At 42.4% G+C, this 14,692-nt stretch overlaps 1 protein-coding gene across 15 annotated transcripts in view; it reads left to right on the top strand.

Moving 5' to 3' along the window:
- The window catches only part of PPFIBP2 (PPFIA binding protein 2), a 192,737-nt gene that overhangs the window by 166,038 nt on the left and 12,007 nt on the right, over positions 1 to 14,692 (top strand). For 11 of the 15 annotated variants that reach the window (XM_074230119.1, XM_074230121.1, XM_074230118.1 and 8 more), the window contains 9 exons: positions 3,348 to 3,451; positions 4,082 to 4,149; positions 4,304 to 4,375; positions 4,931 to 4,988; positions 6,979 to 7,020; positions 9,620 to 9,752; positions 10,975 to 11,007; positions 11,648 to 11,789; positions 13,322 to 13,450. In XM_074230119.1, the coding sequence (XP_074086220.1) occupies positions 3,348 to 3,451; positions 4,082 to 4,149; positions 4,304 to 4,375; positions 4,931 to 4,988; positions 6,979 to 7,020; positions 9,620 to 9,752; positions 10,975 to 11,007; positions 11,648 to 11,789; positions 13,322 to 13,450 (781 nt within the window). The remainder of the gene's footprint in view (positions 1 to 3,347; positions 3,452 to 4,081; positions 4,150 to 4,303; positions 4,376 to 4,930; positions 4,989 to 6,978; positions 7,021 to 9,619; positions 9,753 to 10,974; positions 11,008 to 11,647; positions 11,790 to 13,321; positions 13,451 to 14,692) is intronic. The other 4 variants (XM_074230122.1, XM_074230132.1, XM_074230131.1 and 1 more) reach the window with 2 other exon arrangements.

Below are 14,692 nucleotides of genomic sequence, written 5' to 3'. Positions count from 1 at the left end.
AAAGTTTCACTTCAAAAGAAAATATATAAAACTGTTAGTTATCTTCAGATAACCTGGGAAAGTCCCTGTAGCAAGAGAAAATTAAATCAATACATATTTAATTGTCTGCTATATGCTAGACATTGTTAAGGCTATAAATTAAATAATCCCTACGCATGGGGCAGCAGTGGATAGAGCACCGGCCCTGGAGTCAGGAGGACCTGAGTTCAAATAAGGCCTCAGACACTTAATAATTGCCTAGCTGTGTGGCCTTGGGCAAGCCACTTAACCCCCATTGCCTTCCAAAAACCTAAAAAAATAAAAATAAGAAAGAAATGTTAAAAAAAAAATAAATAATCCCTGCCCTCAAGGAACTTAGCCTCTACTGAGGCTGGGTAAGGAGGAGAGGAAGCAAGGAATAAACAATAAATGGAAAATACATTAAAAGTAAATAACAATTTCAAGGGTTTTGGTATTGAGTTACTTTCAGTCATACCTGACTCTTCGTTTCTTAGCAAAGATACTGAAGTGATTTGTGCTTCCTTCTCCAGCTCATTTTACAGATGAGGAAATTGAGGCAAATCAGGGTTAGGTGATTTGCCCAGGGTCAAAACATAAGAAGTAAGCATCTGGATTTGAGCTCCAGAACTCATGAAGATGAGTCATCCTGAATCCACTGTGGCACCACCTAGCTGCCTGTTGGTGGAGATGGGGCAGAGTGTGAAGAAGGGCCTCAAGTGGGGACTTTAGACTAAAAGCTATGAGATTTCCCCATCTGACTTGTGGCTGAAACATATCCCATTAGAGTTAGTTCTTGAGGGTAGGAACTGCCCTAACTTTTCTCTTTGGATTGTTGCACTTGGGAAACCCTTAGTAAATGAATGTTTCATTCTTTCATTCATTCATTCACCTGAGCTGAGTGTAGAATGTACAATGGGATTAAAAACAGAGGATGTAGGACATCCAGACAAGGTCAACACTACAAAGACCAGGAACTGATGCAGTTCAGATCTGACCTCCCCACTTACTAACAATCCTTGGCATCATTTGTGGTCACCAGCGCCAACTAGGATCTGGTGGCACTATTCCTGTGACCCACCAGGCAGCACCTAGGAAATCAAAGTCTCTGGGGCCTGGGAGAGTATGGTTGCAGAGCTGAGTAGACCAATTCAGTCAGCTCCCTTTCTGACAATTAGACCATGGAGAAACAGGTTTACTATACTGTGTTGTCTCCAGAACATCACCAACTGGTATGTTGGCTCACCGTGGTGCCTCATTGATCAGGAACCATATCCACCAGGCCAAGGACGCCTGCAGCATCCAGGCATCACCTGAAATCGTGTCTCTGTCCAGTCAGGCCAAGGGCTGAGGCCATCCTGGACAAGGCAATTGAGAGGGAAGCCTTTGCACAACATTCCCCTCACTGCAAGTCACACTGACATTCATTTGATGTCATGGTCTTCTGTGGACAACAGCTGTCCTTGGACAAATCACTTAGTTCCTTATCTGAGGATGTTGAGCAAAATGAGGATAAGACTAGAGTAGATGTCCCAGGGTGTGATCAATGAGTTAATATTTGTAAAGGTCTCAACTTGGTACCTATCAGAGTGTGATCTATATGCCTAGCACTATTATTATGGAGGCTGGAGGTGGGATACCGTGAACAACAGGAAAACTTTTTTTTATTAAAGATTTTATTTATTTTGAGTTTTACAATTTTTCCCCTAATCTTACTTCCCTCCCCCCATCCCCCACAGAAGGCAATTTGTCAGTCTTTACATTGTTTCCATATTATACATTGATCCAAATTGAGTGTGATGAGAGAGAAATCATATCCTTAAGGAAGAAACATAAAGTATAAGAGATAGCAAGATCAGACAATAAGATATCAGGTTTTTCCCCTAAATTTAAGGTAATAGTCCTTGGCCTTTTTTAAAAATCCACAGTTCTTTCTCTAGATACAGATGGTATTCTCCATTGCAGACAGCTCCAAATTGTCCCTGATTGTTGCACTGATGGAATGAGCAAGTCCAATAAGGTTTATCATCACCCCCATGTTGGTGTTAGGTTGTACAATGTCTTTCTGGTTCTGCTCATCTCACTTAGCATCAGTTCATGCAAATCCCTCCAGGCTTCCCTGAATTCCCATCCCTCCTGGTTTCTTTTTTTTTTTCTTTTTCTTTTTAGATTTTTCTAGGCAATGGGGTTAAGTGGCTTGCCCAAGGCCACACAGCTAGGTAATTATCAAGTGTTTGAGGTCAGATTTGAACCCAGGTACTCCTGACTCCAAGGCTGGTACTCTATTCACTGCACCACCTAGCCGCACCCCCTCCTGGTTTCTAATAGAACAATAGTGTTCCATGTCATACATATACCACAGTTTGCTAAGTCATTCCCCAATTGAAGGACATTTACTTGATTTCTAATTCTTTGCCACCACAAACAGGGCTGCTATGAATATTTTTGTACAAGTGATGTTTTTACCCTTTTTCATCATCTCTTCAGGGTATAGACGCAGTAGTTGTATTGCTGGATCAAATGGTATGCTCATTTTTGTTGCCCTTTGGGAATAGTTCCAAATTTCTCTCCAGAAAGGTTAGATGAATTCACAGCTCCACCAACAGTGTAATAGTGTCCCAGATTTCCCACATCCCTTCCAACATTGATCATTGTCCTTTCTGGTCATATTGGCCAGTCTGAGAGGTATAAGGTGGTACCTCAGAGATGCTTTAATTTTCATTTCTCTAATAAGCAGTGATTTAGAGCAATTTTTCATATGACTATGGATTGCTTTGATCTCATCATCTGTAAATTGTCTTTGCCTATCCTTTGACCACTGAACAACAGGAAATCTGTGTAGGCCAGTATTGTGGAGACCCCAAAGAAAAATATTGGTCAGTCAGTCTGCAACAGGATTGGAGTTAGATTTAAATCCCAGAGAGGGGATATAGCGGCCACTGTGGTAAACACTCGGGCTACAAAGAAAAGACAAAAACAGACCCTATCCTCAAGGAGCTTCCCTCCAATGGGGGGGAGGTACGTGGGGGACTGTAAAATCTGTGTGTCTAAGCTATCTACAGAATTAATGGAAACTGTTACAGCCAGCTCTCACTTTCTTTTCATTTGCTTTTATTTTATTTAGTTAATTATTTTTTGTGAGGAAATGAGGTTAAGTGACAAGCCTCAGATAAATTCACACAGCTAAGTAATTTAAATAAGTGAGATCAGATTTGAACTCAGGTCTTCCTGACTCCAGGCCAGATGCTCTATCCACTGTGCCACCTACCTGCCCCTATTTTATTTTAATCTATGTAATTTGTAACCCTGAATAAAGTTATTTTCCCTTTCTGTTGCCCCCCCCCCCCCAGGCTCATCAGAAAGAATTCTTTCCAGTGGGGAAGAAGACATGGAAGGATCTTTCCGGAAGTGGAATATGGTGAACAAATCCCTAGGAGAAACAATGAAACTAGAGGTCTTGGACTTTATCTTCTACTATTTAAACCAAAGCAACCAAAGCAGCCCTGGGGGCCTGACCTGAGCTCTGGGCTGGGGAGAAAGAGTGGGAGTCAGTGAAGACTTAAGGCAGGGGCGGCTAGGTGGCCAGCCTTGGAGTCAGGAGTACCTGGGTTCAAATCCGGTCTCAGACACTTAATAATTACCTAGCTTTGTGGCCTTGGGCAAGCCACTTAACCCCATTTGCCTTGCAAAAACCTAAAAAAATAGACTTAAGGCTCCCACCTCTGGGGATGAGTAATGAGTAACAAGCTAAGTAAAGGAACCAGTGAGTCTTAAACAACTTATTTCCATGACTCTGCTCTTCGTGGTCTGTCCCAGTGGATTTATGATTTCAAAAGTGGCGGGGGGGGGGGGGGGGGGGGGGTTGGTTCGGGCTAGAGGGCCAACCAGAATTTCTGAAGTCACTATTCCCAACTCATAAACACTTTTCCCAAGGCAAGGGCCCCCAAACCAGGGGAGAGAAGAACTGTGGTCCAGTTCTGTTATTAAATGCTTTTCATTTAATATTTTCCTATGAAACTGGGCTGTAGATAAGAACTTTATTCAGAGCACCTGTTACGATGCTGAGACTGTGTTTCTTGTGCAGATGTCTCCGAGATGTACATCACCTACCTTGGGGGCTCCTTCTCTGCCTCAAAAAACCCTGGAAACAAGGTGAGAAGCTGGAGTCCTGTGACATCCCCTCTAGCTTGCTCATAACACTTTAGGGTAGTCCCACCTCTCTCCCTACCTTTGGGGACCTTGGCAGGTATGTGGGTCCTGAGCTTAGGAGCACTGACCTGACTGGGCCTGTTGTTTCCTTTGACAGTGGAAGCTTCCTGGAAAGCAGCAATGGCCAGAATTCCCATAGTGAGGAGGATTCTCTGGAATCACAGAGCAGGTACCAACCACGCTCCCTCCTGCTCCCTCTCCAGCTCAGGGCTCCATCATGTCCAAAGAGGACTCCTCACAGCTTGTGGATTCTGTTCAGTTCACAGTCCTGCCCAGTCCTTCAGAGTAGGCCTCAGATTGGCATAGGATATTAGGATCATATTTTTTAAAAAATGAGGTTTTAATCAGATGATTGGTAGAGATCCCCATAATCATCATTCCATGCTAACAGACGTAGAGGTCCCAGCTCTGGACCAGTGTTCAGGGGTGAAGGGGTGGCAGCTCCAGAAGCAGGTGACCTCAGAAGAGAGCATGTGGTTTCCAGATGGGCCACTGGTTACTGCAGTCCCTTCCCTCAGCTTTGCACAATATTTCCTGGAATGAGGTTGGTCTGAATGGATAAATCCTCTGAACCTTGAGCCAAAAAGAAACTAAATTGATTTCAGTTTAAAACATCTGCACTGTCTGGCTTAGCCCAATCCATCTGTTCCAGTTATATCACTCAGGCTCATGTATTCTGCTTCCTGATAATCATTTGTTTTTTTTTCCTTTTTTTTCCCTAAAGGACTCAGGAAAAATTGTCCAGTAGCCTGGAAGACCTGCAAAATAGTTCTGTGGAAAAGGTTTGCCTGTCATTCAAATAATCTGTACTTATCTGTTGGGGGCAGCTAGGTGGTGCAGTGGATAGAGCAACAGACCTCAAGTCAGAAGGATGGGAATTTGAATCCAGCCTCAGACACTTGCTACTTACTAGCTGTGTGACCTTGGGCAAGTCACTTAACCCTGATTGCCTTGCCTCCAGGGCCCTCTCCATTCATCCTCTTTCCTATCTGGTCACTGGACCCAGGAGAAAGAGAGGCTGTTGACTTAGCACAGCCCCTCTCACTCAAATCCAATTCACATGATTGTCATGGCATCACGTCCCTGATATCATGATGATCTTCAAATATGAAGGACAAATATCATCATCATCATCATTACTTATCAGTTGTCTCCACTATGAGCAACACCGTTGTGGGCCATGTAGATGAGTTACAAGAGGAGAGAGACCATTGAGAGAGTAAAAGTACAAAGTTCCTTGTATCAGATAATTCAGATGGTCCTCACAAGCACCCAGGCAGGGGGGTGCTATTAGTATCTTCAGTCTGTACATGATTAATCACTTGAGGGAACTGTTCAGACTGCCTAAAGCTGAGGGTTTGTACTGAGGAACTATGGGAGAAAGATTGGTGAGGGAAAGTGGAACTGGATTGGGAAGGGTCTTATACCTGAGGCTGAAGAGTTCGCCATTCATCCTATAACCCCCAGGGAACCATTGAAGATTTTGATAGGGGAAGTGACAGGGATCCCTATGTTTTATCTGTATTTAAGAAAGACTGGTCTAGCAGCAGCATTCAAAATAGAGAGGAGAGCCAGAGGAACTGGTTAAGAGGTTCTGGAAAGGGAATGGCTAAGTGGCACAGTGGATAGAGCAACGGCCTTGGAGTCAGGAATACCTGAGTTCAAATCCATCCTCAGACACTTAATAATTTACCTAGCTGTGTGGCCTTGGGCAAGCCACTTAACCCCATTTACCTTGCAAAAACTAAAAAAAAAAATTCTGGGAAGCTCCAGACTGATTATTACTAGGGTGTGCTTACTGAGTAGAATCAAAATTCTTTGTCTTTAGTGGATGTTAGAGGCACCAACTAGCCCTTCCAGTGAAGAAAAGCTAAAAGCAGACTTCTTATTCCTTAGCCCTGAAGTATAGGGAAGAAGAAGCAGCACATGTCCACCTAGAGATTAGCCCTTTCACTTGCATTTTCTCAAGTTTAAAATTAAATATTTCACCTTGCCCTAGGCAAATAACCATAGATTCAGTATCACAATTTTGAAACATCCCTTAAGAAGTCTTCATGGGGATGCCTAAGTGGTGCAGTGGATAGAGCACTGGCACTGGAGTCAGGAGGACCTGAGTTCAAATCTGGCCTCAGACACTTAATTACCTAGCTTTGTGGCCTCGGGCAAGCCAAAGCCACTTAACCCCATTGCTGGCCCAAAAAAAAAAAAAAAAAAAGTCCTTATATCCAATCTGTGTTCTTTTTTTTTTTTTTTTTTTTTTTTTTTTTTTTTTTTTTTTGGACAGGCAATGGGGTTAAGTGGCTTGCCCGAGGCTACACAGCTAGGTAATTATTAAGTGACTGAGGCCATATTTGAACTCAGGTACTCCTGACTTCAGGGCCGGTGCCCTATCCACTGCGCCAACTAGCTGCCTGAAATCTGTGTTCTTAAGTGACAATTTATAACAGGTGTGTTTGTCATTTGATACTCCTGCCATAAACTCTTGTTACTTCGTCTTGGGAGGAAGAATGATTTAAACCATACGGATCTGTTGGCACCTTCCTGTCCTGGCCCAAATCAGAGCTGATTGATTATTTTCACTCAGTCACTGAGGATTGATGGTCCCCATTTATGAAGTCACCAGAATGACTGATGATTATTATCTTGAGGATGGGGAAATAATCTTTTCAGGTCTGAATGAGGAAATGACCAGGTCAGGACAGTGAATGAGAGTTCTGTGTATGTTTAATACTAACACTTGTCTTATTGCTTTTTCTCTACCAAACTCCATAGTATATAGACTGGAAACCACTCGTGCCTGTTGTAGAATCTGAGGTATATTCACTGTCTTGTTCGTTGTCATTTGCCTTCATAGGATGTGGTCTTTTCTCTATGTAATCTCTGCTCTTAGGGGTTTGCTACTCCCCCAGCACAAGGACCATGGACTCGAGGGTGGGATGTTGGATAGAGGCAAGAAGAAAAAGGAACTGATTACCAGTCTAAAACCCAGTCCTTTATATTGTTGATTTATCATCCTTAGACTAATGTGGCAACCTTCGAGCCTTGCAGAGTGCATGAATGAAGGGGGCAATGAAAGGTACCACCAGGCTTCCCTGTGATGGAGGAACAGTTTGTTTTACAAGGAATCATTATAGAATCATAGGTTTATAGCTGGAGAGTAATTTAGACTAGAAATCATTAGCCCAATACCCTCCTTTTACAGTGCAGGAAACTAAAGCCAGGTCACTGCCCAAGGACATTACTCCATGGAGTAATGGAAAAGGTTGAGGTTTGAACTTAGGTTGTCTCCTCATTCCAACTCAAAATTACTCAGAAAGGTTTTCCTTGTAGAAGCACTTTTCTATCTGATGGGTCCATAGACCAACCTACAAAATACTTTTAAGGAGCTCCTGATTCACATCATGAGATCTTTAGAGTTGGAAAGAACTTTTGAGGTCATGTAGCCTAGCTCCCCTTCTTAAGTGAGGAGACCCTAGACCAGTGATGTTTGGACATTCACCCCACGTCACATAAATAGATGCTTCCCTGACTAGCTCCGGAGCTAGAGGTCTTTCCATTGCACCATACTGCCTCAAGTCCACCACTGAGGCTACCCTTTCAGCTCTATGTGGGGAGGTGCATTTGGAGCACTAATCCAGGATTCCATTATAAAGATCTCTTGGTCCCTCCCTCCTCTTCCTCTTCCTCTTCCTCAGAGGTGGCTACTTATCACCCGGGAGGGAGAGACAAAGGAGTTAGTCCTGGCCTAAGATCCTCATACTTTTAATATCTGATTAATTGACAGCCCCTTCTGAATCTCTTCCCTCTCGGTTGGAGAAGTTCTTCTTTTTCCTCCAATCTGTATTAGAAAAATGCTTCCTCCACCCCTTCCCCAGCTTCCATCTGGGCTGGGAATCCCCAGGAGCCCAAGGGAGAGAGGAAGCCTTTTCTATGTAAGGACTTCTGCATCTCCATGCCAAGAAGTGCCATCTTACTCCTCTGCATGGCTAAGAAAGAAAAAGCCCTTCTCTCATCTGTTTTGTTGTTCCAATTTTGTTGTATCTGACTTGGGACTGTTTTCTTTTCAATTTTTCTTTTATCATGAATCCCCTGAAATCCAGGGCGACCATAAGGCCTCAGAGGTCAAAGCACTCCACCTGGAATTGAAAAGCCAAGTTTAAATCATGTCTCAGACATTCATGCAGGAATTTCATTTGGTCCTCTGACTAAGTACCTGTGTTGACTCTAAGAGATCACAAACTATTGTTTAATATTCCTTTCTAGAATTTTAGTGGGAGTTAAATATCAAATTTACTAGATAGTAATTTCTATAACCTTACTTCTTTCCCCTTTTGAGAATTCCAGTAGAACTTCTTCTCTTTCCCATGATCTTCCTTTCTTCAAAATTATTGTCTTGGAATCATAGTGGCAAATCTTTTAGATATTCTGAATTATCATTTTTCTCAGTCAATTCAAATTCATTTTTCTTTCTTTAGTTCATCCTTTGTTCTATCATTTCATGTTAAACCATTGTTCTTAATAGAGAAAACAGAAGCAAAATCAGAATAAATAACATTCTTTCTATCATGTTATGTTAACATTATACCATCTTTACCCAAATCAGAGCCTTATCTAGACTTGATTGTTTAAAGCTCCTGTATTCTCACCGGGTTATTTCCCTCATCCCTCCAGTTTTTCAATCTGTGTTCATCAGAGAACACCTCATGTGGCTCCATCAGTTGTATTTTGGTTTCATTTTGTTTTCTTTTAGGCAGTTCCTCCTCTTCTTCATAATGACCATTTTCAGTTATGTTGTCAGAATTTCATTCTTAAAGGGTTCCCATTCTTCATGAAGAGGAAACTGCCTCTTGTCTAAATGAATTGAAACTTGATTTCCTCAAATGTAAGACTTGTGTCTGACCATATCCAACATTTTCCTCAGATCCCCAGGGATAAGTCACTTTATCCCTGTATTTTAGTTACTGTTTTAGGTCTTCCTTTTGAGAGAGAATTAAGCCCATTCTAATAGTGATTCTTTATTATTCCTTATACCTTCTTGGAAATGAATCTATCAAACACGACAAGCCAAGAATTGTTCATATCATCAGCTGTCAGCTCCAAGCAGAGGTCTCTCATCATTACATTATCTTCTCTCTGAACCAGCTTTGTAGGCAGCTCTTAGGAATGTATCATCTATATCCCTTAGGAATGTATCATCTATATCCTCCTTCTGACTGGTCAGGCTATACTGGGCTACCACACGAGTAGATGTATCACTCCCAACTCTATCCAACTCTCAGGAGAGGCAGTTAGGATGATTGTAAAGAATGGATTTGGTAAGACCATAAATGTGTGGTGGCTGACCTACCTTGAAACGTTTAGCAAAGGCCACAGTCTTCTGGTAGCATAAACCACATTTCTGTTTTTTCCATAGGATGCCCTTTTCCTTGGGGAAAACAAATACCAGACATTACCTGGGAAGCTTTCTGGAACTGCACACAATGGCGATCCTGGAACATCAGTCCCATCTACTTCTCAGACCTCAGGGAGCAGCATGCCAAGCCTGAGTAAGTCCCTATGTTATCCTCTGCCCTCAGAGCCCATGTCCCGGTCCTGAATGGGCAGACTTCTACTGACATGTTGAGCGAGGCCGCCTAACTGCACCACTCTCAAGCCACAGTCTATATCCAGGGTGAATTCTTGGCTTCCTCTAACAAATTCACACCTGCCCAGGGCATGAGCTTGGGAAGGAGCCATGTGGAAAGGTCATGTGGTCATGAAGCTTAATCTTCATTTACACTTTGAGGGCCATAATTAAGGTCAATGTTAAGTAGCTGCTGTTGAGTGTAATAGCGATGAGGAACTAAGCTGCCATCCTTTTCTGAAGAACCAGTGCCAGAGAGTTGAGTATTGTGGTTTGGGATGAATATGAAAAACAAACACACAAACACCCCACTCCATGCATCAAATGCCGTTGTGGCCACCATCCTCCCTAATCCCTTGGTCTGTAGTTCTGGGGTGAAAGGGCCACTCAAGAGCCTAGTTCTAAAACCAAGAGGTTGCAGCTTTGCAGATTTAGACTGGAGGAAGCAGGAACCTAGATGCTCCTTTAGGAACCATCAATTCCACCTCCCTGTGTCTAGGATGGTGAAATGCTACTCCAACATTCCCTCCCTTGCTGTCCTTCCTTTACATTTCTCCTCCCTGCTATAAACTCATGGATGTATTGTCTTCATTATCTCATTGGAAAGATAGAACTCTCTGGAGATTTAAAGGGAGCCTCTACCCCCTCATCTTACAGACGGGGAAACTGAGGTTTGTTTTCATTTATGATGGGCCCAGATAGGTAACTGAACTCTACAGAGAGCCATGTTTAGGTACCTTTGTTGTTGACAAAAGGTATAGCTCTGGACATGTTCCATTTTCCTTTCCCCCCATGCTGGATGGGAACACTCAGCCCATCTCTTTCCTTTTCCTGACTCTACTGATGGAACAGGCTGGGCAGACAGAAATATGTAAAAATCTCCTTAGGAAAAACAGCATTGGAAGCAAAGAAACTGCCAGAAGAATGAACCTCTTTCTTTGCCTTCCAATGCCACAGTGACTAGTGTGACACCTTCGCACCATAGAAAGTCTCCCACCACAGTTTTGTTTCTCGCTCTGTTTTATTTTTCTCTCTTGCTCTGTGACACTGTTGTTCATTTCTTTGCTTCCTCATAACTCTGTTGGGCTGGCCTGGGGTCTCTCTTGCTCCTTCATGTGGCTTTTCTGCTTCTTGGATGGTTGGAGCTCGTGGCCGGAGTGTCAGTGCACCGATATTAGGTACTGTGATCATTCCAGGTGAGGTTGGGAGTTAGAATGGCTTTTCCCTGGCAACCTGCACGTTTTCCATTCCCAATTATTCTATTTAGTCTTCTCTTGCAATAAAGACATGGCCTCATGAAAGGGGTGGGATCCACAGGGCTGTTCCAAACCATTAAGAGAAGAACTTGTAGGCTACACACAGCAATCAGGTCATCTCTCCAAAAAGTTAAAGCCCAGACCAAGCTGTGAGACTTTACACATCTGTTTGCAAAATCCTATCTGCAAAGCCATGTTTCTACAAGATATTTCCTCCTGAGGCTGAGCATGGTGTTCTCTGGTGCTGGGGATGCTGGAACTAGAGCTTGGGAGTTCTGAGTTTCAGTGGGCTGTCAATCATGTGTCCTCACTATCAGACATTGATTTGGTGATCCCTCAGAAGTCAACAAGGTAGCTAGGAAGGATAGAACTAGCCAGGATTGGAAACAGTAAGTCATAGCTCACATGCCAGTCAGTAGGGAACTCAAACCCACGAGTAGTCACTGAATTTCCAGCCTCAGTGAGATAGACACCTAGTGTTTAAATATAGACACGTGTGTCATTTAAGCAAATATTTTTCCTTTCTCTCTCCATCTTCTTAGTTTACTATTTTTCCCCTCAGGAGAAACTGAGAACAATTTGGATAGTACTGTTACATCAAATGACCTTTCGCCTACTTCTTCTGGAACTGACTCTGGGCCCCAGTCTCCACTAACTCCAGAAATAAAACGGAGTCCTAAAGGCATCAAGAAATTCTGGGGAAAGTAAGTTTGTTGTTGGTGTTGGTTTTTGGGTTAGAGGAGGTTTTTAATATAGACCAAATAAGCTAATTTTTAAAATATCATTTAGTTTTTTGTTCCATATTCAGTTCTCATTAAACACACACATACACAAGATATATCATCATCAAAAACCAAATAAGTAAAACTAAATGATACAAGCACCATAATTGGCATTCTTACCATACTTGTAGGTGGCTATCTTTCAACAGAATGGACATAATTCCTAAATCAATAATCTGGCATATTGATCACTGCTTTCAATCTCAGTTCTTTTGTTCTTTAGTGGTACCCTCATTTACCTTGTGTAGTCACTCTTAATATTGTTTTCCTGGTTCTACATCCATTTGTGCTTGAAAATTACTCAACCATTTCATTTGGGGCAGCTCTAATTGTTAGTTTTTCTGGATATCAAACCCAAATTTTCCTCTTTGCATGCTTCAATTCCTGCTCCTGATCTGACCTCCAGCACGAAACAAAATAGGACAAAAGTCTCTTCCACACAACAGCCCATCTCCCATTCAAGTTGATCAGCCTAGGGCTTATACTGAATAAAAATAACGAGCAGACATTCTTAAATGTCTCATGTGGAGGGTTGCAAAAGTCGCCTGTTATTTGTGACATGTTGGCTGAAAGAGTTTGTCCTTGAGCAAGTCTCTAGTCCAGTGATCACCCCATGAGGTATCCAGGGTGGCTGAGCCATGTGCTCTGCATCACCACCCCCCAGCCCCAACTCACCCTGGGCCCCGTTGAGATTTTCTGTTGAACTAAAACAGGAAGGGGTTCAAATGCCCACAGTGTCAGTCTGCTGGGCAAGACAGAACCTCTGTGTGTGGCCTCCCTCATTCATTATAGCTCTTGCTTGCTTAATGGGGGCAAGGACACAAACAGCCAAGTCACAGGCTGGCCTCTACTTCCTTTCCCAAACCTAACTAGAAGGGGCAACCAAGATTCCTAAAGCTCTAGACTCACCCTCACTCACACACTCTGATACCAGTCCAGCATGTGCCCATGAAACTACTCCCCCTCCAAACTCACTGCCCAACTGCTCTACTCTTTCCCTCTCCAACCTTACCCCAGTTCTTCCCACTTCCAAATCCAAAGTGCTCACCACTCTGAAGGTAGTCTTTCACCTCTAAATACCCAAAGTCCTGCTCTAGGAGCTTGATTGTTAGTAAACCTTGTCATTGACCAACCAGCCATAGTTTCCTTAGAGTCTGGACCTGCTTTAGAGGAGGTCACAGGAACTAAAATTGTGTGGGAGGGGACCCTAAGTCTTGTGTCTCAGGGGGGAGCTTATTTACATCCTGGGCCGTCTTTTATATCTACTTGTCCAAAGCGAGTGAGAGAGAAAGAGTCTGTGTCTGTGTATGTGTGGCTGTGTGTGTGTGTGTGTATGTCTCTGTGTGTGGTTGTGTGACTGTGTCTGTATGACTCTGTATGTTTGTGTTGAGTGGGAAGCTGCCTGAAACTGCAGAATGACTTCTGAGGGTCTTTATGATTTTCTGTCCATACAGAATAAGAAGGACTCAGTCAGGAAACTTCAACACAGATGCCATAGGGATAGCAGAATTCCGCCGAGGTGGACTACGGGCAACTGCTGGCCCGAGGCTGTCCAGGACAAGAGATCCCAAAGCTCAAAAGAGGTAATGACCTTCTCAAAATTCAGGTGGTGAATGTACACAGGGAAGGAGCATTTCTGTGCCAAACAATGGTTCTAAGAATAACCACAATTGACTGTTATGAACCAATGTAAAGTCACCAGAAAAATGGGACATAAACAACTTTAAGAAGGAAAGTAGAACTTAGGATGTTTCGTTCATTTAGTTTATAAAATGAACAAAAGAAGGTACAAGTGATTTTTCCTGTCTTTTTTCTTTTTTTATTAATATTTTGTTTTCCAGTTATATATAATAGTAGTTTCTACCTATCGTTTTTTGTAAGGTTTTGAATTTTACAATTTTTCCCCCACCCTCCCTTCCTTCTCCCTGTGCTCCCCACAGAAGACTGTCTGATAATCTTTACATTGTTTCCATGCTACACATTGATTAAAATTGAATGGGTTGGAAGAGGAATCATATCCTTGTGGAGAAAATAAAATATTAGAGACAGCAAAATTATTTAGTATATAAAACACTTTTTTTTAAAAAAAATTAAAGTAATAGATTTGGTCTTTATTTAAACTCCACAGTTCTTTTTCTGGATACAGATGGTATTTTCCATCACAGGTGCTGTAAAATTGTCCCTGATTGTTGCACTGATGGGGTGAGCAAGTCCATTAAGATTGATCATCACCCCCATGTTGCTGTTAGGGTGTACAATGTTCTTCTGGTTCTGCTCATCTGGCTCACCATCAGTTCATGCAAGTCTTTCCAGGCTTCTCTGAAATCCTATCCCTCCTGGTTTCTAATAGAACAATAGTGTTCCATGACATACATATACCACAGTTTGCTAAGCCATTCCCCAATTGATGGACATTCATTCAATTTCCAATTCTTTGCAACCACAAACAGGGCTGCTATGAAAAAATTTGTACAAGTGATATTTTTACCCTTTTTCATAATCTCTTCAGGGTATTTTTGTTGCTCTTTGGGCATAGTTCCAAATTGTTCTCCATAAAGGTTGGATGAGTTCACAGCTCCACCAACAATGCATTAGTGTCCCAGATTTCCCACATCCCTTCCAATACTGAACATTGTCCTTTTCGGTCATATTCACTAATCTTGTAAGTGTCTTTTTTGTATAAGGTATTTTTTATATTGTAAATTAAAAGGACATAATCATTGTATTCCAGAATTTTAAAGTCCATCCTAGGGAATAAGGGTTAGATTTTTTTTTTTCTGTTTATTCCCAGCACAGGCTGAAAACAAGGTGTAGAAAGACATGAT

The sequence above is a fragment of the Macrotis lagotis genome, chromosome 3 (assembly GCF_037893015.1).
Source record: "Macrotis lagotis isolate mMagLag1 chromosome 3, bilby.v1.9.chrom.fasta, whole genome shotgun sequence".
Classification (NCBI taxonomy): Eukaryota; Metazoa; Chordata; class Mammalia; order Peramelemorphia; family Peramelidae; genus Macrotis; species Macrotis lagotis.
Note: the sequence above shows the minus strand (reverse complement) of the source record. Positions and strands in the feature narration are given on the sequence as shown.